General features: G+C 39.4%; 2 protein-coding genes across 2 annotated transcripts; both read left to right on the top strand.

The window, feature by feature from the left end:
- Window positions 1-1,055: 1,055 nt before the first annotated feature.
- Window positions 1,056-7,761, top strand: fan1 (FANCD2 and FANCI associated nuclease 1). The gene is made up of 13 exons (XM_077516199.1): window positions 1,056-2,438; window positions 2,510-2,650; window positions 3,081-3,282; window positions 3,358-3,591; window positions 3,677-3,808; window positions 4,919-5,027; window positions 5,109-5,228; window positions 5,293-5,457; window positions 5,529-5,685; window positions 5,753-5,856; window positions 5,928-6,122; window positions 6,242-6,370; window positions 6,449-7,761. The coding sequence occupies exons 1-13, from the start codon at window positions 1,340-1,342 to the stop codon at window positions 6,584-6,586; spliced, it is 2,925 nt and encodes a 974-aa protein (XP_077372325.1). The 5' UTR covers window positions 1,056-1,339; the 3' UTR covers window positions 6,587-7,761.
- A 522-nt stretch (window positions 7,762-8,283) lies between these two features.
- Window positions 8,284-27,090, top strand: LOC144015827 (disintegrin and metalloproteinase domain-containing protein 10-like). Its single transcript, XM_077516204.1, has 16 exons — window positions 8,284-8,481; window positions 10,312-10,462; window positions 12,786-12,904; window positions 13,986-14,144; window positions 14,612-14,712; window positions 16,290-16,439; window positions 18,188-18,280; window positions 18,388-18,571; window positions 20,000-20,163; window positions 20,265-20,448; window positions 21,569-21,719; window positions 21,808-21,991; window positions 23,024-23,132; window positions 23,215-23,435; window positions 23,833-23,959; window positions 24,878-27,090. Exons 1-16 carry the CDS (start codon window positions 8,415-8,417, stop codon window positions 25,057-25,059), a joined length of 2,346 nt encoding a protein of 781 aa, XP_077372330.1. The 5' UTR covers window positions 8,284-8,414; the 3' UTR covers window positions 25,060-27,090.
- The last annotated feature ends 16 nt before the right edge of the window (window positions 27,091-27,106 follow it).

The following is a 27,106-nucleotide window of genomic DNA, read 5'->3' on the forward strand; positions in this document are numbered from 1 at the left end:
ATGAGATCATGCACGAAGTCAGAATTACAAGATATTAAGTCCTAATAATGAGACGTTATCTAAAAAATAATGAGATACTTAAGTCATAATTACAATTAATTCACGATGTTTCACAGCAGGAATCTAAAATTGAACTTCCATAACAGCCTTAAATACTGATGTCGGAATTTTATTTTATATTTTCCCTTTTTGTTTTGTTTTTTAACCAGTAGCTTCTTTGGATGCTGTGTTTTTTTTTAAGTTTACATCTGGAGAAAATAAATAAAAACATTTAACCAGCAGCACTTTGAGATCCAATGATGATAAGTACAGTATTCTTGCGAAAGGAGACTTTGAATCTCCCCTTTCATCTATAACGACATATATTTTTATCGCGCATCACCGCATGTCACGAATGAACGTGATACGATGCAATGATAAACAGTGTTTGCAGAAGATGTTCAGTTTGAAACAACACTGCACAGGAACTAAATGTTTCTTATTCGTCCAGTTTGAATATTATTTTATGATTATTTATTTATTTATATATATATATATATATATATATATATATATATATATGTATATATAAAAGACTCAAAACCTTCCTTAAAAAAAAAAAAGCTTTCCCTGATTAATTTTGATTTTGAGTTTTGATTTTAGTCTTGACTTTTTTATTCTGATTTTTTATTGACTGTTTTTACTGTGTGCTTTTATTGCTTTTACAACCATCCACACTCACAATCACATCTAGGGACAATTTTAGAGTGTTCAATCAACCTGCATGTCTTTGGAATGTGGGAGGAAACAGAAGTACCCGGAGAAAAAACACACAAGCACGGGGAGAACATGCAAACTCCACCCAGGAAACGTGCCGCCCTCTATTATTATTATTATTATTATTATTATTATTATTATTATTATTATTATTATTATTATTATTATTATTATTATTATTATTATTATCATCATCATCATCATCAGCTTCCACTTCCACCTTTTAAGACGTAACGTCGAGTACATGGGATGATAAACATATCGATGCGTTTGGAATCGATTGCTATGGTCTGAAATGCATTCGTTCTTCTGCTTGTCTAGTCTGAAACAGTCTCAGGCGGGTAAGGTTTGTTATGTAGCTGGTGCTAAAATGAGAGTATCGGTTTTGAGTGTTCTACCTAGGTTTTGCGTGTTATTGATTTTATTCGTAGAGACGTGTCTTCATTTCTGTTGCAGGCGCACGTTCTCAACGCGTCGTTACCTTTTTTTTTTTTTTTTTAAATAAGCTAAATTAGCATCTACGCTATCTTGAAATGAGCGAGTTAGCAGCGGGTACGTCTCGTGAAGTTGTCGGAAAATATAGATGAAATATAGTTTTTCACTTTTGTCGTTGAGCATGGCAGGCAAAGGAGACAAACAGAAAACCAGGCGGAATTTGTCGTTGTCCAAGAACAAGAAGCGAAGCGGCGCTCAGGCTGTCAACACAACTCCCATCACGTCGTTCTTCAGCAGCCCGCAGCCTCTCAAGCTGCCCTGCCCTCTTTGTGGTCAGATGGTTACTAGATTCGGGATCAATGAACACATTGATTTGCAGTGCAAGAATTTTGAGAGAGCAGACTGCAGTGCCTCATCAGCAAGTAATATTGTCGTGTCACCAAGCAGGAGTTCCTTCAAGTCCCAGCTAGATCCAGTACTGGAAGAAGAAACTAAGACAAGTCCTTATTTCAAGACGATAACCTCTCCGAATGTGTCTCGGGAAATAAGCAGCAAGACTGTCGTCAGAAAGCTCGATATTGGAAGTCTGTCTGCTAAGTTATCTAGAACATGCCAAAAGACAAATGATAGAACCCACACGGATGTTAAACATGCAATTGCTGATCTGAACGAAGACAATTTGGATGATGTTAGCAACTCACAGAAAGAAAATCTTGTCATTCAGGCTACAGGAAGCAATAGAGACTCAATAAGAGCTGTCGAGTTAACAACCAACGGAGGGACATTTACAACAGCATGTTTGGAAAAAGACCTTAAAACAGAGATGTGGCCAAAGGTGTCGCTCTCCTCTTCCTCTAAATTAGTTAAGAGAAAGACGTATACACCTGTTAAAAGTAACGTGTCTAGTTTAAGAAAGAAACCAAAACATGACAGGACCAACTTTACGGAAGCATTGTCTGGTAAAGAGACAGGAGATGAACTTCAAATCGAAGTACCCTCTCTTGCGGATTATGATCCCCTTTCTAGCGCAGACAAGTCCTCTTGTACTAGCAACGTTTTACAGACAGTGAGTGTGGCTGACAAAAGCAGCAGTGACCAGAGAGGCAACACCTCACCCCCACAAAGACTGCCCTACTACCTCCGGAATTTCCAGACTGTTCTACACGCCGTGCTGGATAACGAGGATGATAAAGCCCTGTTCAACGATGATGACATGATGGCTGTGCAAGCCTTTCAGAAACTCTCAGGTATAGCCGAAATGTTGCATATCCTCTTTAATGTCATGTTTCTAACATATTTGTCCCACCGCCTTTTGTAGTCATGGGACAGAAGTTATATGTAAGACTGTTCCAGCGGAAACTGAAGTGGCTTCAAGTGGAGAAACTGGATTATGAAGAAATATGCAGTGATTTGCGGCCTGTTGCTCAGGAGCTGGTGCAAGGGGGTCTTCTGCAGACAGGTAACTGCATGCTGTTACTGATCAGGATATGATTACCATTATCTTTCATATCTGCTGCTGAAATGCACTGATACATATTCAAGGTATGACATTACACTGTTCAATAAACACCCCTCCATTGTGGGTTCTGGGATTGCGGTCCTATTTTTTTGTCCAATTGTGTTCTTTATTTTGGAATGCAATTCCGCTTTTGGCCACTAAATGGCAGTACATAATTGTGGTGAACACTATTTGAGTCAGTCAGGGCCCTGCCTTTGTTAGGCACACACATTTAAAGTCACAGATACTACAGTGTAGAATCTGAAGATGGCACCTCCAAAGTGGACAGTGAATAATACCTGCACCTCACATGCGTATTTATATTAGTATTTTTCTCCAACAATGCAATTTTTAAGCATTTACTTTAATTTATTTTTTATTTTTTTTAAAGAGAATGACCTATGCAACATTGAAGAAGCTCTTGATCTCTTACCTGCCCCTGAGCTCAAAGCGCTGGCAAAGACTTTTCATCTGGGCAATGCTGGGACTCAAAAACAACAGCTATTGGACGGGCTTCTCCGGCTGAGCAAGCAGAAGTCACTCTTCTCTCTGAGCCAGGTGCAAAACAACATCGGGGCTGTCATCTTGAAAAGGTAAGATACAATAAAGACGGCCATAGTTGTGCCGGAATAATGATGTGATCGATCACTTTCTTTCTACCCCTACAGGGCAAAGCAGCTCGCAGGTTCCTGTGTGCGTCTGCACCACGATCCTCGGGCTGTTTTTTCTCGCATCCTTCTGCTCTTCTCGCTGACAGACACGATGGATGAGGATGAGATGGCAGCAGGTGGACAAAGCCAGCTTTATACCATCCTGCTAGTCAATTCAGGACGACTGGCGTTCCCTGATTACACGGTGCAGCGCACGTCAAAGGTGTTCCGGGAGAGAGATGACCTCATCAGGTTAGCCTATTGTGCATTCTCTGGTAGATTTAATCTTAATATTATATTATTTCTATTATTTCTATTATTGTGTGACTCCTCTCAGGTATGAAGCAGCCATGCGTGCCTTACAGGAGGTGACCTTGGCTATGCAAGGAGGTCACTGGGAAGAGGCTCTGGATCTGTATACTACAGCTAAGAATGAATGGCAGGATTTGAAGATGAGTTGTGACCTCAGGTTGGAACGGCATTTTGAAAATAAAAGAAAATGGCATTTTTTTTTCTACCCCTTCTATTTATTGATTTTTCCATAAATTTTACTTGGTGGTGTAAAATCATGTTCGTCAGATATTCCAAAAGAATTAACTTAGTCATCTTTAATTCTTATGTTTTTTTTTGTTTTTTTGTTTTTTATTTGCTAATTTTATAAACTTGTTTGAGTGTCATGCCCCCACTAGCCACATCTACAGCAGAGGTCTTCAACTTCAACTTTTCAACAACAACAACAAAAAAAAAAAATCTAATTGCTGGGTACTGATAAATCCAAACGAGCTACGATGTTCTTATCTAATGATCTAATGAGATCCAATACACTCACTGAAAATTAATCATTTAATAATTTGGTTGTTGTTGTGGTGTAGTTTGCAATAGGACTGAAAAATTAATCAAATTCTAATCAACATTGCAGTAATATAAAATATATATAATTGATATATATAACTGATATCACAATGTTGAGGAAAATCAAAAGTGATGTAGAAATACAGCATTTACTGTTTTGCCTCTCTAGTTAAATTAGTTACCAGAAATATGAGAAACACTTGTTGGTATGAGTACTGCACAATAGTATCAAAGACTACAGATTGTTGATACAGCTTTTTTTAAGTATACTTAGTTAAGTAAGCCCCCCCCCAAAAAAATAAAATAAAAATCTTGACAATAATATGTTCTATGCAGCCCCACTTGTCAGTTTTATCAATGTCTGAAGGCGGCCATTTTGCCACTTTTGCTCAGGTCACAGCTAACAACCAATCATAGCTCAGCTTTAGAAAACACATGAGCTGTGATTGGTCGCCTTAGTCCTGCGCAACTGTGATGTCATCTTCAGCGGATCTCAAGTGACAAAATGGCCGCCCCCTGAGATGGCTAAAAACGGCTTGATTTTGCTGCACAACTCATATTCCACAAATGTAATATTAATTATAATGTCGTGTTTAGACTAATGGGGCCACATATTGTCCAACATTATTGTCCAGAAATATTTAAGGCGAACTTCCTCTTTAAGTGTCGTTTGACACAAACTTAGTGTCCATGGTCCTTGTGGCATAATTACCATGTTGTTTTCTAGTCACCAAAAGGAGCTCCCAGTATTCCTACGCAGCTTCACCACAGGATGGGCTTTCACACGTATATTATCAAGAGGGGTGGAGATCTTACAGAGGCTTCGTCGCTATGAGGTTTTTGTCATCTAGTATTTTTTAACTTAACCATCATCAACTGTGGATACAAATCTTTTTTTTTTTTTTTTTAAATCCCAGGAGGCTGTCAACGAGTTGCGGTCCTTACTTCTGCAGGATGTTTACTGTCCTGACAGTCGAGGGCGCTGGTTTGACAGACTGGCGCTGAACCTTCAACAACACCTCAAAAAACCCGAACAAGTCAGTGCATGTGGTTGAGGCTTGTCACACTGAGTCTCGACTAGTTGTCTCTGATGCCTTGCAGGCTATCTGCGCTATCAGAGATGGGCTGTCTGACCCTTTCGTGCGAACGGGGCATAAGCTGTCCCTCTACCAGAGAGCTTCGAGGATGAGAGAGTCCGCCAGCTTCAAGAAGTACCGTCTGCAGCTCAGAGATCTGCCCACCGTTGATGTCCAGGATGTCAAACATGTGGGTAATATAATATCAATATGAACGTAAATTTGAAACTTGTCGTGAACATGCTGGATGTCTGTCTTCAGGTGACCATCCGAGGACAGCTGTTTCCCCATGAAGGTGGTATGGGGAAATCCCGGTTTCTAATACCATCAAATGGGGACGATTGTACTGATGGCACTGTAATATGCTCAGTGGAAGACCTGTGTTTAGCACATTACCACCAGCAAGGCTTTGACCAAGGTAAGCATCATAAGATTTATGATTTAAATGTTTGGTAAAGTGAAAAAAAAATGTTTGAATCTAACAGGAATCCACGGAGAAGGCTCAACATTCTCAACACTCTTGGCCCTTCTGTTGTGGGACATCATTTTTATGGACGGCATACCAGATGTTTTCCGAAATTTGTACCAGGTACAGTATTAATAAGCCCAAACAAGAATATCTGGACATCTCTACATGTTTTTTTTCCCTTTCTGTCACAGACGTGCCCACTTGACTTTTACACTGACTGTTTCTATGAGAACCGAAAAGAAGCAGTGGATCACCGTGTACAGTTAATTAGCGAAGCTTCTGTAGAAACCTTGCACGATATGTTAGAGGATGTTTGGACTTCCCAAGAGGGTAAAGTGTGCTCATGTGCCAACTGGGAGGTATTCTCCGAGCTTAGTCAAGCCCAGGTACTTCATTTTCAAATATCCTGAAGTCACACATTGGAAATGATGTCTAATTTTGTCATAATAAAAGTCTGTTGTGTGTTACGTCATGATAATCAAATCCAAATGGTGCTTATTTGCAGTCTCTTGTGTCATGCATGGGTGGAGCCTTCTTAGCAGGAGTTATAGTACGGATGGCCAAAGATTTCAGGCACTGTCGTGCAGGTTTGCCTGACCTTGTCGTGTGGAATTCATCTGATAAGACTTACAAGGTGGGCGCTTTCACTGTTTTTTAGTTGTAAAAATTGGGATTTCTGATTGCTTCAAGTCGGTGACGTTTGCCGTTTTAGCTGGTGGAGGTGAAGGGGCCGAATGACCGTCTGTCCCAGAAGCAGCAAATCTGGCTGGATGAGCTCCAGAAACTGGGTGCCGATGTGGAGGTGTGTCATGTGGTGGCCACTGGTGCCAGAGGATCCCGCGCGGAATAAAAGGAAAAGAAAACCAGCAGACCAAAGTGATAAAGAAACACTCACAAACTGAAGTGCAATGCTTCAATGTCTTTTTCGACTCTGTTAATCTAGACTGTGCTGCTTATCTCAGCTACAGGGGATGAATTGCAGAGTGAAAGTGGAGTATAATGTGCTACCTAGTGCCATTATTTATCGAGGAAACTACTGCTTGCACCAAAAAAAAGGAGCATCATCGCTCAGTACAGCCGGGATCGCAAAAAGCTTTCAGCTCGAGATAATCAGAGCTCACACAAAGCTGATGGTGTTTTTCTCTTCGCTTTGACATTGTGGCCCAGATATTTCTGCTTGAAACAAATAGCAACACAGATGAGAAAAACAAATATGGCATTATTATATTTATGTCATACTTTGCTCAATTAAAATGTATTAATACTACAATGTATGTCAGAAATATTCTAGAACTTTCATAAAAAATATATTTTAATCCAAATACGAAGTAGCACCCCTGGAGTATTTTTCCCCACAGCCTTCTCTACCATACTTTGACTTGACTCCTGTAAGGATTCTTCCGGATCCGACACAGCTCAGTCATCACGGGAATCTTGAAGTTGTTCATGTCTTGAGGTCACCTTGACGAAACCCCTGAGCTTGGGAAAGAGGGGAAAAAATATATATACAGAGTCTGCTGGCTCTGGGCAGTAGGCGGGGGACACCCTGGACTGGTTGCCAGCCAATCACAGGGCACACAGAGACGAACAACCATCCATACTCACACGCACACCTAGGGACAATTCGTAGCGCTCAATTAACCTGCCATGCATGTCTTACCGGGAGAAGACCTAAAGTGAAGATGGTTTATTTTATGATAAAAAAAAAAAAAACAACAACAACTTTGTTTTCTTTGGGAGGATGGAATGAATTAATGGTATTTCCATTATTATAATGCGGAAAAGTGATTTGAGTATTTGAGTTCTCAGTTGTTGTTGTTGGCTTTTTTTTTTCTTTTTCTTTTTTTTTTAAGTTAGGTGTGGTCAAGGAAGAAATTAGTCATATCTCAAGGCTCCACTATACATAGAGAAGTCACAATTCCTCTGCAGCAATATGAGTAATTCTTCACAAACGAATAAGGAATATATGACTTTGTGTACAATTTGTATTCAAATATCCACACTGCCATTAAAGGCTAACTATTAGCTTGTGTCTACGTTGTTTCTCATTATGTTAGCATTATCATTAAGCGAGCGACTAAAAGGCAAAGTTATGTTGTTGTTGTTTTTAAATACACAATGCCTAATTATCTTCCGTTATGTTTGACAGTACATTTCAATTTATTACAACAAAGAGCTTGAAGTGTATTATTTGAAAAATATATATTAATTCTGACAAACTGCTGCTTTTGAAGTGAGTTGAGTCTGCCACAAACTACGGCTGTTTCACAGCTCGGTGGTATAACTTGTTTTTGAGCCATGTGTAAGTTGGGGGAGATAAATGCGAGAGTTCCTGTGGGGCCCAAACAACATAGGCCCCATAAAGTGCCATATTTGCGTATTTAGAATGTTGTTGTTTTTTTGTAGGTTCCACAATTGTTGTGGTTTTAAAGAATGCATTTATAATGTGCGTCAATTTTACGTGGATTTTCGCTTTCCTGTTTTTTGTAGTGCGTATAAAACCTAATTATATGTCCCGGATCCTGGACGCATTCGAGTGAAGGGATAGCAACTGCGCTGCGTGTGACGTCACCGCGCAGGAGCGAGGGGGCGATGAGTGGAAGCTGCAATAAACACACAGGGCGTCTGCGCCTATCTAACTAGGACAATAAAGTGCAAGCGGCATCAATGGTTTAACAATGGAGCTATCCGATATGCTTCTCCTCAAACTTGTCCTCTTCGCCTACTTGCTGCGCGACATTCAAGGTGAGCACGGCGTTTTTGTGGGAGGAAAATTACTACGCGGATAAAAGATGTGGAAAGGCTGATGCCGAAAAAGCTGCCTAGCTAGCTATCTAGCTTCACGGCTAACGCTCGGGATCCACGGGGCCTGGTTGTTGTGAAGGGGACTGCACCCTTTTCGCCGTGTTCTCGCCGAAAAACGAGACACAGCGTAAAGTCTTGTACGGATTCGGGCCACGCGTTGAAAAATGACAATGTTTCCGTGTATATCCGCGTGTTGTCACCAGTCTTATCGCCAGGTTTATGTTGTATTGCTGTGCTTATCTCGCCGACGTCCATTGTTGTGAAAAGATGGGAGATGCCGACTGACTGCTTTCAAAGGACCGTTAGCTTTATGCTACCTATAGCTCACTGTTTCTAATTCGTTTACAACATCGCCGTTAAAGTCAGTGTACACTTATTTATTTATTTATTTTTTAAGTAGTCACGCTACATTAGATCAATTAACACGAAGGTTATTTTTAAGCTTGTATTTTATCTCGGAACTGCTCACATTCAAAAGAATATTTCTCTAGCTAACGCGATACATAAATCAACTTTAGGGCGATGCACAATTGAAAACATTTAATTTTCGATTATTTGTCACGTTTAAGTGTCGTAGTATACTGCTGGTGTGTGGGTGTGATTGTCGTTGAGCATTTGTTACATGACTGCAGAACTGGGAAGTCAACTACATAGTGTATGTTAAAAAAAAAAAAAAAAAAAAAATCAATTCAACAAACAAGAAGAGTCCAGTTGCCAACTCATGTTTTGTCAATAACAATGACTTATACAGAAATTTTAAAAGAATATTTTTGTAGTGACAGACTAAAAATGGCTTAGGTTATTATACTATTAGGCTGAAATAAGTTTTTCACAAATGGCAAAACAAGAAGAGTTCATATGCCACGACCCAATTTTTGCGGAAAACCATGTCTTACATAGACCTAAAGCATTGTTTACCTCGCAAGCACATTGGTATTTTTATTGATATTGTAAGTTAAATATGACTTGGAAAATTGGCAAACATAAAAAAAAAAAAAAAGTAGTAGTCAACACTGAAGTCATTTTTTCTGTAAATGGAGTTTCTAATTTAAAAGCTCAGTCTGCAGTTGTGAACTTTCAAATTCGAATGTATGTACTCTGGCATGAATATCTTGGTTGTAGAATTGTGAATATTCCAGAATAGTCACGGCTTTTACTTCTCATACTCACCTCAATGAAAAATTTAATGTTAACACCTAAATTTTTCATAATGCACATGAGCGGTAAACTAGCTCAGTCTTCTTGTACCTTCTGTTAACGTTGTTACTCCGGATGATGGAAATTCCGCCTCTCAGGCGTAATTACAGAGAATCACATAGTGCTTTTACTGAAAATACCTCCTGCTGCTTTAGCTCTGTTGCCATAATATGACCCAGCAAATACAGGGCAGTGCTCGGCAAGGGGTTTGCATTGCTGTCATTTTGTGCAGCACAATTCAGAGAGTTGCATTGTTGTCGTGTTTTGTGCAAATGCAATTCAGGCTGCTTTTGGAGGGTGAAGCAGTGGCACAAACGGGTGGAGGTGCTCGAGCAACATTCTCCTTCATGCCCACCACCCACTCTTCATGTGGAGAAATAATTATACTGTGACACTGGAAGCTGTTGTTGAGCACTGCCACGAAGACGGCTCCTTTTAGTGACATATATGTAATCTTGTATTCAAAACAAAACAACAGCAACAACTTGAGATTACCACTGCCTTAAACATTTTACAAGCATCTATCTACTTCCAGAAACTTTCAACTGTGACTTCCTGTTTCCCTCCACACAGGACACTACCGGAATCCCCTCAACAAGTACATTCGGCACTATGAAGGCCTTTCTTATGACACAGAGCTGGTACACAGCAACCACCAGAGGGCCAAAAGGGCACTCACCCACGAAGAGCAGTTTCTTCATTTAGATTTTCACGCTCATGGAAGGTTGGTCATCTTTGAAAGTGAGATGTTTTGTGTTTTTATGTTTTAATACATACTTGTGTTGTCTTTGCCTTTTCGGGCAAAAATATGTCTATAGGTCACACAGTTCTGATTCTTTATTTGATAACTTTACCATACTACTAGTATAAAAATAACTGATGATATTCTGTCTCTACAAATCTTTAGTTCTTGTTGTTTAATGTGCTACTGTGAAGAGATAAACGCTAAATTCATGCTGTTCGCGAGCACTATGATTCACCTCGGAAATTGGGTGTGACTGATGAGAGGTGCTGTTGCTCATATGAAAGAATGAAAGCAATAGTGAACTTTATCGCTGGTCGAGATATCACACTGATCGCAGCATATCAGAGAGCCTTTGAGCAATATATGTAACGACATCAGAAGAATTTAATTGAACAACAGAGCACTGTGAACTTCAACAACAGCATATCATTGCTGGATCATTGCTTATGATTGTGACATGCTGTGTTCTTTTATTTTAAACACTTATTTCTTGTTTACTGTGCTGTACTTATGTTTTTATTGAAGTAGTTTACACAAGTTTAGCGGTAACGCGGTAGAAAGGTTCTGAAATGTCAAAACTACAAGAATTGGGCACTATAACGCATCCCAATCTGCATATTTTTATTGTCCCTTTCCATTGGCACATTAACAACAGTGCAGCAAGCGTCACCACTGACAGATTTCCACTGCCAAAAGCGGGCACTACTAGGTACTTTTTACAATCATCTCAAATATATTATCTTACTCTGTTTCACCTTCAGCTTTAAATGCTGCAGTATTATATTCCCCAGTCTCCTCTTTGCTGCAGTAGTCTCAAGGTGTTTTTTTTTTTTTTTTTTGGAGATACACTTTGTGTGACTACTGATGCAGTAATATATAGCAATGGAAAACTGACCACCTCAAATTGAGGCAAGTAGAACTGAGCCGCTATGCTGCCGATGAAAAGAGGGCAAAAAATAAGCTCTGTGGCATCAGGAGTCAGGACTGTGAACTGTATCTAAGATGACATCAGAGCAAAGTGACTGGGTGTTAATTAGGTTTGTGTCAAGTCATAACATCGTCCTTTAATCTTTCCGGAGAAGTATTGTTTGTTTGGGCTGAGAAAGTGCTTAATGGGCCATCTGATTTGCTCTTTGAGTACAAATCTATTGAATAATCCTGCTGCTGCTGTCATCTGCAATTGAAGTGATGTCTAATAGTATTAGCATGCATCATTAATACTAATATAATGGTGTCAGTCAAAGCTGAGCTTTTAAAATAGTCTTAAGGGCAGTTATTTTGATTCAAGACCTTGTTCTTGTCAAGTCAATTGAACAGGCTTTTTACTGTCCATATATGAGAAATGGAGGCTTTGGGGTGGGTATAATACATTGTAGCTATGAAATAAGCATGTCTAGGAAATAAAAAAATAAAGCCTTTATGTGAAACCAAATATGTTGATGTTTTGTTCTTCCTTTGGTACGATGAGGAGGTGGTGTTTTGTACGAACGAGCATGTCCACACTCTCCATGACCATCTGGCTCAGAGCTCGGCAAAGACTGTTTATCATCCTGTGTGGAGCAAAGCCTGCTGTTGCCAACCTCAGATGCTGTTAAATAGGCGGGAGAACGATAAGAGCTGTGCACAACACGGAAGGAAGACGCCCGCCTGTTTCCTTGAAAAGCAATGATGTGTCAGCTTCTTTTCCTGTTTGAATTGTACCCGACAAAGCTAGGCCACAAAATCGTCCCCCTGAAGTTTCACGTATGTTAACATCCACAACCAATGGATAATGTTTAAACATTCACAGAATATTCAGTATTTTGTTACATACTGGTTTGCGTATTCAGAGTGCCACTGCTTGTTTTAAAAATGACAGAATATGTAATTAATATTCTGGAATGTTTTTGCATGCTGTCAAATTAGAACAAAGCTGTATAGTGGAGATGTTTTAATTTGCTTCATGGTGGTAATTTACTAACTTCAGAGTTTTTTATTTTACTCAGTTTAGGTGTTAATTTGCCAGCTAAACACCAGCTATTAAAGACCGCTTGTAAATGTCCAAAGTACAGACCCAGTGTTTACTCTTATTTCTTCCCTCCTTTTGGAACACAATTCTCTTCAACAGACAAAACATGTTCTCATGTCTCCCTCTCATTTGCATTCGCTCTATTACTCAAAGACGGTCTGGATGTTGTCAATCTCGTTAAGTGAGGCCCAATTTGAATCCACAAACATCTCTGCATAATATCAAGCATTCTAGATCATTGCTATAAATATGCTGATGAAGTGTTTTGTTCACTCTCTTTTTATTTTATTTCAGGAATTTTAATTTACGCATGAAGAGAGATGCTAGCTTGTTCACACCGGACATGAAGGTGGATGTTTCAGGAGAAGAGTCGACATATGATACCTCTCACATCTACACTGGAGAAATATACGGTGAGAAAAGTCTCCCTGAAAGAAACTACTTGCAAAATAGATATGAATGAAATATTCTGCGTTTACAAAAACATTCATGTTCAGTTTGATTGATGCTGTCAGTGGGTTAGTCGTTTAACAATATGTTCATTAATGTGGTTGTAGTTTTATAATTGTACTGAGAGCTGTTATTGACTCTCATTACTAATGGAGGTAACTAAATGTATAAACACATCTCATCTGTAGTGTAATGCAGTATAGTTGAACACCACTGCAAACTACAATAACAATAATAATATCTGTTTGACAGTATCAATCCAGACTGATTTATTAAGTTTGGAAAGATGCTGCTCTTTTATTTGATGTCAATGACTTGTGCAAGTGATCATGTTGATGTTTTGGTTGGCAGGTGCACTGTATATTTTGGGATAAAGATAAGTAAACCACTTGTGAGGATGTGCGAGTAATCGATTAACTTGAAATTGGGGTCAGGTTGATTTTTGTTAATTTATTTAAAAAAAAAAAAAGAAAAGAAAACTTGATTATCTATTTCAAAGGAGTGTCAAAAAGAGATGAGTTGTTTGTTTGTTTTTAATACAAAAGAGACCAAGTTTTGGCAGACATTTGGAATTGATTCGTGTTTGCAACGCAAGACAATCAAGGAACAGTCTGCTGCGAAATATGTTTAAAGGCTATTGCATCCAAAGGGAGTAGCGCAACCAGATTATTTCATCATTAGAAACGGAGACAGAAAGCACCAAATGTTGCCCAATAAGTAACTCGAAAGAAGATGGTAGGAAAGCACCGCTAATAAGCAGGCATTAGTGGAAAGCAAAAAATAAATACATCAACAAACATTACATTTTCTTTCTATAGAAATTGACATCGTTACTGCAGGGAGAAACTGATAAAAGGCCCTGTGTTTGGTTTGGTCAGTGTATTCACGTCGTGATTGTAACGTGAGCTACAATTGACAAAAATAAATACATGCTTGTTGCTGTGCCTTCGCTCTGAATGTTGCCATTTTTATTCTCCATTTATCTCCTGTGGTCTGTTTTCTTCACTCTCGAATAAAATGTCTGCCTGTAATTTGTCTCTCCAGGTGAGAAAGGTACACTTGCTCACGGCTCCATCGTGGATGGTAAATTTGAGGGCTTCATTCAGAGTTACCACGGCAACTACTACGTGGAGCCCACTGAGCGATACCTGGAGGGCAAAGACGTGCCTTTCCATTCTGTCATGTACCACGAGGACGACATACGTGAGTCCATGACAGCCACACGCTCACAATTACTTAAGCGCTCCTGTGTAATTTACTAATTGCATATGGGTAGGTGTGATCCGAAAGTGTAAGGTTAATCTAGCTGAGCTGATGTCGGCAGATTGGTGTGAAACACCCCCCTGAAGAGCGGAGCTACTCGGGGTGCTCATTAGCTGAGTAACATGATCTTTCTCTCAGGGTACTGGCTCATTAAAGCTGTCTATACAACATTGGTAGAGATCGTGAGCAGCACTTGCATGTGTAATCACCCTTTCCGTATACACTGTGTTAAATATGAGAGGAATTGGTAAATCAAGTAAGTATATACAGAGTGACGGAGTCTCAGGTGGCGCGTAAGGACACCCATTAGCTGATCATGAATAGCATCGCAAACAGAGTGACTCAGGGGGTTAAGTAGCTAACGTCTCCATAATCCTGACAGTGTTGTGTCGGCCGCTTTCACTTAGACTATCCTCACAAGTACGGCTCGGAAGGAGGCTGTGCCGATAGCTCGGTGCTTGAGAGGATGAAGAAGTACCAGGCCTCCGCTGTGGAGGAGCCGTCCAAGGTGAACTTCACCACACTCTTGCAGCAGAAGAGATCTGATATGTTTAAGGGGAAATTTAAACCATTATAACATAATGAGATCCAGTTCAAGAGCTTTACACTGACCAAGTTGAACGGAAATGCCATTAATCTGTTGCTACCAAAAAAACAAAAAAAACAAATCTATGTAACTTAAGTTTTTGGAAATAGCACTCTATAGTATTGCACTCTATTAAAAATAAAAATAAAAATACAGTAACACCTAGGGATGTAACAATATCCGAATGTCACAATACGATATCACGATATAAAACTCATGGTACGCATATTACGTTCCCTTTTATCTGATAATTAGTGTAGATTTTAATCAAAGAAGGGCCAAAACATTGCTAATGGCTAATGAATATTAAATTGCACTAAAGAACGAGCCACGAGAGGGTGCTAGCACTGCACAAAAGGAAATTAACCTATTTTTCACAGACGTGTTGCATTTAAATATCGTGACCATGACGACGATGATATTGTGGCAGTTTTAATATCACAATATCGTGCTTATTGTTACATCCCTAGACATAATTAAATAAGTAACTATTTTAGCAATTTGTCATGATTAATTCATTTTCCTTCTGGTGTGAGTGCCTCTGCCACCAAGGGGCAGTATAACGCAGGAATACATTCACATACGAAGACTTTAACACTACCATAAGTGGCTGAATAAGATGCTTTAATAGTTTTTTTTATTTTTTATTTTTTTTTTCTCTCTCTGAGAATAAAGACTATAGACCCGTCAGACAGATGTTTTTGATAAGTTGACAGATGTTTTTGATAAGTTGAAGTTAGTTATAGAATTTATGTTGAAATATCCTTTGCTTAAATGGTTAGAACATTGCAGCACAGATGCTATTCTTTAGCCTGTCTATTGTGTTTTACATTGTGTATTAATATTAAGCTAGTGGAATCTCTGCAGGAAAAGTTATTTTGGTTGTTTTAAACGCAAATGTGTAATTATATTTACGTTTACAGTAGTTTGATAATAAACTTCAACTGGGAATGACAAACTAAAGCCTTTTTATTTTTTTTATTTATTTTTTTTATTTTTTATTTTTTTTGAACAATTGTTAATCTGCCGAACTGTTGCTTGTTATGAAATGAATTTAGTTTTGGTTGTGGTCATCATCTAACACATGTATCTCAATTTTTTGCTCAAAAGTCAAAGCAAATAAAATCGACCAACCAACGCCTTGTATTTAAAAAAAATAAAATAAAACAATAAATTCCATAGGCGGGCTGAATATTAGATACAACACTTGTACTGGATCTCATTATGTTATTCATGTGGTCATAATACAAGACAATTACTTAATTTCATCACCTTCAATTCACATTTAATTTGTTTTTATGAAATGTACTTGTCATTATTTCTTCCTTTCATGGACCTTATATGGTAACAATGCGTGTTGCATAAAGGTTCTTTACCTTTTAAAACTAGAAGCCAGAAATATCAGACATGATTTATTCATCTGCTGTTGGGTTGTAAATGCCCTTATAGTATACTATGTTTAATTCAACTGCAGTCTATTTCCTCCTCTGTCACACCAGGCACTCCACAGTCAGGCGCTCCTTAATGAATCTGTGATGTTGAGAAAGAAGAGGATGGCGCAGGCTGAGAAAAACACATGCCAGCTCTTCATCCAAACAGATCACCTCTTCTTCAAGTATTACAAGACAAGAGAGGCCGTCATCGCTCAGGTGAGATGCACGCGTGGGATTAAGGGTGCGATTGCCACTCAAACACACTGCTGATCGTGTAACACGCCCTAATGACTCACGACACTTGCTCTTCGCACCTCCTGCATGCTAATTAGCATGTCGAGCTGTCTTTGTTGGAAGTCGTTCATCACACTATAGAAACGGCAAGTCGATACACGTTCATGCGCCTCATGCAATATCATAACAACCCTTATGGCAAAAATGATGTTAGTTCTACTCCACCGTAGATAAATGTACACTGACAACCCCGCACATGCGCAGCCAAATGTCAGAAGCACATTTATTAGAAAATGAGGTCCTTGCATTTAGCTCTTTTCAGTGCATGTATCCCATTCAGATGTGCAGTTCTATTCACGCTTTCCCCATTGACATAAATGGAAATGCCATTAATCTACTCGCCTTCAAAAAAGAAAAAGAAAAACATTCAGATGTATAATGAGGAAAAATTGTACTCTATAAAATCTATATATACTTCAAAATAGGGATGTTCCAAAAAATATCGTCTGCGATATTACTGGTGTATTTTTTTAGATGATAAAAATTTGACATATCGCAAAATTGATGTGGTGACGTAATACGTAACATTATACGTCTTCGCGTCAACTTGGACGTACACGCGTTGTTCGCTGCGGCACAAAAACCAATGTAGGAGCGTGTGAGGCTGCAAGAGCTTAGTTCTGTCGCATCTTCGACAAAGTGGGAGTGAGCTTCGTCGTGTGGAGGCTGTTTTGCTGCAAGAGGTCAGATATAATTATTAAAAAAAAAAAAACAATCGTTTGCAAATCATGCAGGAAAACTGTTGCCGTAAACATATAAGCAGCTCGTGTGGTTGGGGGTGAACAAAAGTTCATTAGACTCACTCCTTATGGGAGAGGGGGAAAAAAAATACTGAAGCGGTCGCGTATCGTTTGGCCAAGATCAACAATCCGCGGTGTTTATTTTACCGTGACCGATAATTCGCCATCTAATTCACGTGATGCAAATCGACCGCTAAGCTAATATGCTCTTGACGAGAAGGCGTGCACGTTTCTATCGCGCAGCGCCCTAAAAGTGCACACTTGTGTTATTCATACCCGCTAGTAATGTCTACAAGGAAACGCGGTATTTTCTCGCTCCTCTGATTAAGCAGTCAAAGCCATTCACGGCAAGGAGGGGCGTTGCTGCAGCAAATAACCACTGCCAAAAGAATCGCAGAGGGAAAACCATTTTTTTACCAATATACTTGCCCGTGATGTATGAAGCATGACGCCACAAACTGGCTGCTACCGTATCATTGGCTACTGTATCATTGGCGCAGGGTAAACACTATCTGGCCTGTTTTTATTTCCATTTTATTCCATTACAGTTGGTATATTTGGACTTTGTTTACATTTCAATTCTGAAAAAAAGATGGTGGCTTAAATATTGTTGCTGCAATAAAAGTGCTATTATTCCGAAGTGTCAATCACAAATCTGTTGTTCAGTAATTATTACAAACATCGTCACCGCAAATTTCTTTGAAATATTGTGATATAATTTTTAGGTCATATCACCCACCCCTATTTCAAAACAACATACAGCTACGATATAGTTAAAAGTAAACTTTTTTTTTTTTTTTTGGGGGGTCACACATTTTCCTTTAATGAAATCGAGTTGCTGTAGAGAAAGCATCAAAATATCATCTTGGATATTTGGAATAATATATTCTTCTGCTTATGTCTTTGTATGTTGTTGTCTTACCATTTCAGATTTCCAGCCACGTCAAGGCCATTAATGCCATCTATCAGGGCACAGACTTTTTAGGGATTCGCAACATCAGTTTCATGGTGAAACGAATCAGAGTGAGTCTTCGATTGCATTTTTTTTTTTTTCTTTCTACCTCTTTGTTTATGCTAAAAATACTCTGTCATAGTGTTTCCTCTAAACAAGCTTTCTTCCTCCCCCACAGATAAACACCACCAGTGATGAGAGGGACAAGTCCAACCCGTTTCGCTTTGGTAACATCGGCGTGGAGAAGTTCCTGGAGCTGAACTCGGAGCAGAACCACGACGACTACTGTTTGGCATACGTTTTCACCGACAGAGACTTTGATGATGGCGTCTTGGGTTTGGCCTGGGTGGGAGCGCCTTCAGGTACTGCACAGCTGTCGTGTATTGGAAACAATTGGCCATGGTTTGAAAAGTGGATGTCAACTTTAAACATTTCTTGACAATAATATGTTGTATGTGACCTCACTAGTGTTAAACATGACATTCTGGTTATACAGTGTTCCCTCGTTTTCCGCTGGGGTTAGGTTCCAAAAAATACAATGAATAAATGAAATCCGCGAAGTAGTTAGCTTTATGTTTTACAACTCTTATAAATGTTTTAAGGCTCTAAAATCCCCGACCGCACAATTTATACACTTTTCTCATTGAGGCATTTACATGTTCTCACATTTCTCTCTTGTTCAAACATTGACAATGTTCAAACCTTCATAAATTTTATAAAATGGGTATATTACTGTAAAAAAATATGCAAAATTGCACTTAAAAAAAAAAATCCGCGAGACAGCGAAAAGTGAACCGCGTTATAGCGAGGGAAGACTGTAATACATTTGTGGAATATGAGTTATGAAGCAAAATCCAACCATTTTTATCCATCTCAGGGGGCGGCCATTTTACAACTTGCTGTCCACTGAAGATGACATCACAGTTGCTCAGGGGTCAATCACAGGACCAATCACAGCTCACCTGTTTTCGGAAGCTGAGCTGTGATTGGTTGAGACCCGAGCAACTGATGATGTAATTTCACTCGACAGCAAGTGGCAAAATGGCTGCCTTCTGATATTGATTTTTCTGCTTAACTCATATTCCACTCATATAATATTAACCAAAATATGGGGCTGCATAGAACATATTGTTAAGAATTTTGGGGGGTGTTTAATTCCCCGTTTAAAGGGCAATTCTAGGCAAAACATTCCTTTGCAATAGTTTGTTATATGTGGTATTCAGATTATTATTGCATTTGTGCAATAAGAATTAAGCAAATTAATCCATCCATTTTTATCCTGTAACATTCACAATGCGAGGCCGAGGGCAGTTTGTTTATTTCAATCAACAGCAGAAGGCAGTATAAGGTCAAAATGGCAGCCACCTGAAAAAATGGATGGGTTGATCTGCCGTTTAAGCCTTATTCTATAACAGCAATACTAATAATCAAAATATGTTTAGAATAGGAGAGGCACACACAAAAAAATAGTTCTTTTTTTGCGCACAGACATCACATGTATCTTTTAATTGTGGTCAGTGGTCAAGAATTTCCGACTCAAAGAGTGTGAGCTGACTACCCAGTGAGCAATGTATCATTGCTGCTAAAAATAAATAAATAAATATGTGGTGTTGGTGCTTCAGACCGCAATTGACTCGGGTTGTTATGGGAACCAGAGTCAAACATCAAAAAGAATCAGGGGTGTTTTTCCTCATCAAACATGAATCCAATTTTAAATCCTGTTTTCTTATCTCATAACATGACTTACATACTTTGAAGGGTGGCTTGTTGAAAAATGTGCATATCTTCAGGGAGTTCTGGAGGGATCTGTGAAAAAAGCAAGTTGTACTCGGATGGGAAGAAGAAGTCTCTCAACACAGGGATTATCACAGTCCAGAACTACGCCTCCCACGTACCTCCCAAAGTCTCCCACATCACCTTCGCGCACGAAGTAGGGCACAACTTTGGCTCCCCGGTGAGTAACTCGTGTACTACATTCACTCGCAGCAAGAAGGGTCCCCTTTTGGCTCCTGATCGTTGCCATTGTTTTCATTTTTTTTCCTTCTTCATACACAGCATGACTCTGGATCCGAGTGCACCCCGGGCGAGTCCAAGAGCCAGGACAAAAAGGAGAAGGGCAATTACATTATGTATGCCAGAGCCACGTCGGGCGACAAGCTGAACAACAACAAGTTCTCCATCTGTAGTGTGCGCAACATCAGCCAGGTGCTGGAGAAAAAGAGAAGCAACTGCTTTGTTGGTATGTATGCAAATTATCGTATGAAAGCAATATTGGCATTACTATTTTGTGCTATTTTTTACTGGCCTCATTTGACATATTTCTAAATACCAGACGGAGATTTTTTTTCCCCCCTCTCGCTCTCTCTCTCACTCTCGCTCTTGCTCTGTCTCGCTCTCAAATGCACAATTTCTCTGAGGCACAGAATACATACGACAGCGTATTAGGGACACGTATAAATATATGTATTTTAGAGGGTGGGGGCAATAGTCAGAGAAGAAAAAAAACTTATTGGTGACTTTCTAAAACGGCAAATTTGCGAGGAAACTGAGTTTATAAAGTGACAGATTTTCGAGAAAAAAATCTCGGGAACTTAAGAGAAATAGACAGCGTACTACTTGAGTGTTTGCGCCAATACTTTCCAAAATTGAATTAATGTGTTTTCAAGTAAGGAGATAGCAGGCAGAGATTTACCATGTGATGTTAAGCATTCGCTCTTTGAAGCATTGAATAAGGCCAGCGACAGACGCGTCGCTTTGCGAAGGTCCACACCCTTAGGATCAAGTGTTTAAGTTAGTTTGTTAAAATGTATATTTACTTCTACTTAATTTTACTTCTAATTATTTACACATCCATACATTTTGGTATTTTTTTTGTACAATCATCTACAATAACTTGATGTCAAATCTGCTGCTCGCCGTCATTCACTTGCATTTACCTAAAGTACGCTAGCTTCTGATTGGTTAGTGCTAGTCAGCTGATAGGAGATCAGGAAGTTTTGACGCTCTCGCTGCCGTGTATGGTGAGTAAAGCTTAAATTAAGAATAAATTTATCTCCATCCTGCCTTTTCATTTTATGAACAGTCCCATTAACCACCAACGAAACCTCAAATGATTCGACTATAGCTACGTATTTCTCGTTCCTGAGTTTTTTTCTCGCAAATCTGCTACTTTATAAAGTCGTAAATTTGCCACTTTAGAAAGTGGAAAATTTGCGAGTTTTTTTTTTTTTTTTCCCTCGGAATATTGCCCCCGCCCTCTAAAAAAATATCAATACGTGCCCCAATACGCCGTCGTAGATGCATAAGGTGGACAAACTTCATGTTTGTATTATTATTATTTTTTTCCCTCCTCCAACCAGAGTCTGGTCAGCCCATCTGCGGCAATGGCCTTGTGGAGCCAGGAGAGGAGTGCGACTGCGGCTACAGTGATCAATGCAGGGATCAGTGCTGCTATGACGCCAACCAGGCCGATAACAAGAAATGCAAATTAAAGCCCGGCAAAGTGTGCAGGTACGTCGCAACGCAGAATGCGTCCGTTATGTAGTTTTCCACCCATCGTTTGCAATCTTGTCGCGCCAACTCCACTTTTGCCCTTCAGTCCCAGCCAGGGTCCCTGTTGCACCCCTGAGTGCAGCTACAAGGGGCGCAATGAGAAGTGCAGGGACGAGTCCGAGTGCGCTCATCAAGGCATGTGCAATGGAGTGAGCCCTCAGTGCCCGTCGTCCGAACCCAAGGCCAATTTCACCGCTTGTCACGGCGAGACGCAAGTCTGTGTGAACGGGGTGAGTGACCGGCAACTTTTGCATACAGCTGGCCTAGTGGAAAAGTGTGGAACTGCCAATGTTGGGTAAACATTTTTGACTGGCAAGTACGGCGATGGTACTAAAAAAACTTGTAGGCTAAATGCTACAAATTTAGCATTTTTTCCCATAATGCCACAGAGTATTAAGTTGGGTTTTTTTTTTGTGTTTTTTTTTTAAGTGGATTTTCTTTTTTATTGACTTGTGCAGGTTAAGAAAAAAAAATTTTTTTTTTATTATTATTATTTTTAGCATCTGTTTGTTCGAAATTTAAAGCTGCTCTTTGGAACAATTTGGCCAAATATATCTTAACAATAGCTTTATTATTTGACTATTTATGACTTAAAAAATCTTCTAATTTAGTAGATTAACACTTTAGTTATTCCTGCAAGCCTCTGGCCAGTAGTTGTCAAACTGGATCCAGGTACGAATTTCCCGCCCTCTGTTTGCGGACGTGATGTCATGTGCGCATTTGCGTATGTGAAGAAGGGTGTGTGCAGTTTCATTTTTCGTCCACAGGTAGCAGTAGTGATTCCAAGTTGAATTTTCTGTGTTCAGTAGCTTTAAGTAAACATTGTTTTTTAATCACTTATATTGACTTCCACATGTGCATGGGAAGAAATGACAAATGGAAACCATGCACTGCAGAAATAATAATAAATGATAAAAATTCAGAATAAACATTGGTATGATGCAGGCCAAACACTAAAAAATTTCACTCTCCTTTTTTTTTTTTTTTTTTTTCTTCTTTTCTTTTTTCTTTTTTACTTGTCCATGTGAAAGTCAATACCCTGTGGCATGCGGGAAAAAATGCTACATTCTTAGCATTTAGCCTACAAGTAGATTTGAACATATTTGCAAATATATTTCAATGTATTCGCAAGTACGTTTGAACTCGTGTGCAAATATATTTGTCAGTCAAAAATGAACAGTTCCACGCTTGCGTCGAAAAGACATCATGGAGATTGTGGGCCGTCATTCCGTGGCTGACCTCCTCCCGTTCCTCACCCACAGGGCTGCTCCGGCTCCATCTGCGATAAGTACGGACTCGAAGCGTGCACATGCGCCAGCCAGGAAGGAAAAGACGAGACGGAGCTTTGTCACGTGTGCTGCATGGAGAAGAGTGAGTCACGTCTGGCGCTTGATTGAGGTCCGCGTCTCATCCGCCCTGCGTGTCCAAACTGACTCCGCCTTGGTCTGTGCAGTGAATCCCAGCACGTGCAGCAGTACGGGCTCGGAGCGCCTGACCCGTTTCTTCAACAAGAAGGTGACCACCCTGCCGGCCGGCTCGCCGTGCAACGACTTCAAGGGTTACTGCGACGTATTCATGAAGTGCCGTCTGGTGGACGCCGACGGGCCGCTCGCTCGACTCAAGAAGGCCATTTTCAACCCGGAGCTCTACGAGAATATTGCCGAGTGGATTGTGGTACGTAAGCTTGACTTGTGATTCTGTCTGATGCACAGATATACTCATTTATACATTTTCCTTTTTGATTTCTTCTTCGATAAGTTTGTCTTTATGTTATCTAGCTGGTGTATTTTTTTTTATGGAATTTCCTGGGAAATATACTGTAGCCAGCATGCTGTTGTTTGACTGTTCAAGGATATTATAAACACACAAATTGCAAGTGAATGTCATTAAAAAAAATGTATAAATACAGGACTAGATTTATACTTGAACTTAAGTTTAAAACTGAACTCTGTTTCCACACATCTGATTCAAATTTGAAATCATTTGTACTACAACTAGTTATTAGACTGCAGACAGATTTTTGTTTGGTGCACCTTTTAAGGTTTTGTGTTTTCTTGATGTTTATTTGCAGGCCCACTGGTGGGCAGTGTTGCTGATGGGCATCGCTCTCATCATGCTCATGGCGGGCTTCATTAAAATCTGTAGCGTTCATACACCCAGCAGTAACCCCAAGCTTCCGCCCCCTAAACCACTTCCAGGTGAGTTTTCCTTTTTTTTCCTCCTCACGCATTTAGATGTTTACTAGCACCTAGGCAAATACCTAGGGGTTGTAAAAAACAAACAAACAAACAAAAAAACACTAATATAAACCAAATAACTTACTGAAATTCTTAAAAAGTACAGTGCAAGAACAAGATGTTCAAAAACCCGATTTTAAAAGTAGTGGTAAAAATCTGTCAATATTAATAAAAGTAATCAATTATCAAATTAACAACTATTTTAATAATTGAGTAATCGTTTGTTGCCATTTTTTAATTTAAATTGATCTAAATCCTATGATTTCAGCATTTCAACCGTAATTGTTCACTAATTTCTGTAGTCCTTCATGAAAGAAACAGATTATTTTCTGTGTTTCATCAAAAATAAGACATTTGCAAACATCTGTTTTTACTTTTGAAAACAATGACCAGACCGGGAACAATACAGCAGCCCCACTTTTTCTTTTTCTTTTTTTTTAATTGTAATCAAACTATATGAAGTAGAAAGAAGGTTTTTTTGGGGGGGGTTTTCTGTCCCTTTTTTTAAGGAATGAAATAAATTGAAGTACAAAATAAACACCAATCACTGATTTAAAAAAAAAAACTGTAATCACGGGGATTTTTTGTTTTTTAAATACATTTAATGTAAAATTAAAATAAATCTGATTAGTCGGTTAATTGATTGAATAATTGATAATATAATCAATTCTAAAAATATTCAAGAGTAATCTGTAATAAGATGACACGTTTTAAATCAGATTACTTGAGGATCTTAGTCAATCATGATTGGGATTTGCTCACCTTGACGTAATAATACTAATAATAATAAGAAGAATAAGAATAAATAATGAAGCCCCAAGTTGTTTTCATTCCTGTATGACTTACACATCCTGCGTCCTGTCTCCTCGCCCCCGCCAGGCACTTTGAAGAGGCGGCGAGCGCAGCAGCACGCGAGCTCGCAGGTGCAGCATCAGTCGGGGCACGGCGGCGGCGGCCCGCGGCAGGCGCAGAGGCAGCCTCAGCGGCAGGCCCAGCAGCAGCACCAGCGACACCACCGTCAACCTCGAGAGAACTATCAGATGGGGCAGATGAGACGCTGAGACAACCTCCCCGACCCGCACCCGCCTCACCCCGCCAAGACCCTTCCCATCCCCCCCTTTGCCACCCCCCTCCAATGCCTTGGCTTCTCCTTGTGCCTACAGTGGGAAACTTAAAAGCGTCACTCCATCCAAAGAAAAGCTCGACACGGTTGCTCGTCACCACCGCAGCCTCCATCTTTACGGACACGCAAAGAAGAGAAAAATCCAGCGACTCGTTTGGCATTCTAGCTTCTTTTCTTTCTTTTTTTTTCTGCCATCTTATTTTGATTTATTTCAAAGGAGTGCCAAGGAGTTGAGGAACCATCTGTAGCTCGAGTCCACGTTAGCGACGCGTTCGGGTTCTGTGGCGGCGGCGTCTCGAGCGGCCGCGTGCTTTTCCGGCCACACGAGAGCGAGTCGAGACACTCGGCGGGGGGATCGGCGCCACTTTTTGTCCCCCAAAAGGACACACATGCTCCGGTTTCTTGTGCAGACAGTCTCCTGCATGTGACTGTACATATTTAGTGTATCATAAAGTCAAAACGAACTATTTCTTCTACTGTAAATGTGTAATTCTTCACTCTTCTTCTTCTTTTGGTTTTATTTTTCGGTTAGCGCTCTCAGGACTTTGAACACACAAACGAAGGAATGACGGTCGCCAGGAGTTTGATGATCTGATGCGGTCGTCCAATCACGTTGGGTTGCTTGTTCTCAATTTGAACAGTTACCATATCCCCCCCCCCCCTTTTAAGGTCATCATTCCATTGTTTTATTTCTTGATAACATGTCACCTAAGCGAAGGATCGCTCTGCTTTGTCATAATTTATTTTTTCCTTTTACCAATTTCATTTAGCTATATAAAGAATGGATAACCTCGGACTGAAGCTAAGAAGGAGAAGTTGCAGCATAGTTTAGAAGAGAGCGTTAAGTTTAAAATGACTCGGTGTGGATGTATTTTTAAAAAAAAAACTTATCATTCTATTTGCTCAAATCGGAAGAACTTTTATGGGCATGCAGAGGCATTTATCAAATGTGAGTGTCATAAATTGACTTTGGTCTGTGATGTATTTCAACACAATGCTGACACTTAATGTTTTGGAAGGCTTGTTGAGGTAGATTTTCACACTTTGCTACTTCACCATTCCCAGACGGACACTTTCCAGTTTGCGTCGCTTGTGATGTTATTTTATTTTTATTTTTTATTTTTTGCACCTGCGTGCGTCGTTGGAAGGACACGTTTCACCTCAGGCGTTCTTTCTTTTCACAACATAACACTTGAGGCCGGCATCTCTGCACGGTTCAGTCTTTGCTCGACACTAACAATAAAGCACATCACGTTTGCGTTATATATTACATGCATTAATTTTTTTGCCTACTGGTCTGAATTGCGTTGATCTTGGCATTATTCCGTTTAGAGTGCATGCAGTTGAAATCACGACTAATGTCTTACAACACTGTCCTGAGGGTTGAGGGTGAGGAAAAGATGAATCAGGCTTGTTTGTCTGTCCAAGAATTTTTTTTTTTTAAATTTTTTTTTTTTAAAACAATGTCATATTCTTGGCTCCAGAATCTAACATGTAAACTTGTACAGTACTTTGAAAATTTGCATTTCATTGAAAATTGAAAATTAATTTTGATAAATCTTTTTTTTTTTTCTATTTTACTTTATTCCAATTCAAAGATGTTCATATGTGACAAAGCTCTTAAGTTATTTTTGTTCTTGTATGTGCTAGTTCAACTGGAGTTTGCTTCTGATACTTTTTCTCCACTGTCATCGATGATATAAAAACAATTGAGTGTGATGGATTTAATGTGACATTCTCATTTTAGTCTTTGTTATCCTGTGGCATGGTTTGGCTAGAAGAGCAGAAGAATAATGCCTGTAAATTTACTTTTCTTTTTATTTTGTAGTCTTGGTTTAAAAATTAAAAAAAATAAACAAAAAAGGATTTTAGATAAACGTGCACTGCAATGTCCAAATTGATTTTGAAATGTTGTTAGGTGATGTAGGCCGAAAGAACACACGATTAAAAAAGTAATACTACTGTCTGATTTTAATGTTCACTGT

The sequence above is a fragment of the Festucalex cinctus genome, chromosome 3 (genome assembly GCF_051991245.1).
Source record: "Festucalex cinctus isolate MCC-2025b chromosome 3, RoL_Fcin_1.0, whole genome shotgun sequence".
Classification (NCBI taxonomy): domain Eukaryota; kingdom Metazoa; phylum Chordata; class Actinopteri; order Syngnathiformes; family Syngnathidae; genus Festucalex; species Festucalex cinctus.

Excerpts from the sequence above, each read along its gene's own strand:
- fan1 (XM_077516199.1), top strand. The coding sequence starts at position 1,340 with ATGAAATATAGTTTTTCACTTTTGTCGTTGAGCATGGCAGGCAAAGGA. Across the intron at positions 5,686-5,752 it reads CCAGCAAGGCTTTGACCAAG|GAATCCACGGAGAAGGCTCA; the intron begins GTAAGCATCATA and ends TGAATCTAACAG. Across the intron at positions 6,123-6,241 it reads CCGAGCTTAGTCAAGCCCAG|TCTCTTGTGTCATGCATGGG; the intron begins GTACTTCATTTT and ends GCTTATTTGCAG.
- LOC144015827 (XM_077516204.1), top strand. The coding sequence starts at position 8,415 with ATGGAGCTATCCGATATGCTTCTCCTCAAACTTGTCCTCTTCGCCTAC. Across the intron at positions 8,482-10,311 it reads CTTGCTGCGCGACATTCAAG|GACACTACCGGAATCCCCTC; the intron begins GTGAGCACGGCG and ends CCCTCCACACAG. Across the intron at positions 20,449-21,568 it reads GAGAAGCAACTGCTTTGTTG|AGTCTGGTCAGCCCATCTGC; the intron begins GTATGTATGCAA and ends TCCTCCAACCAG.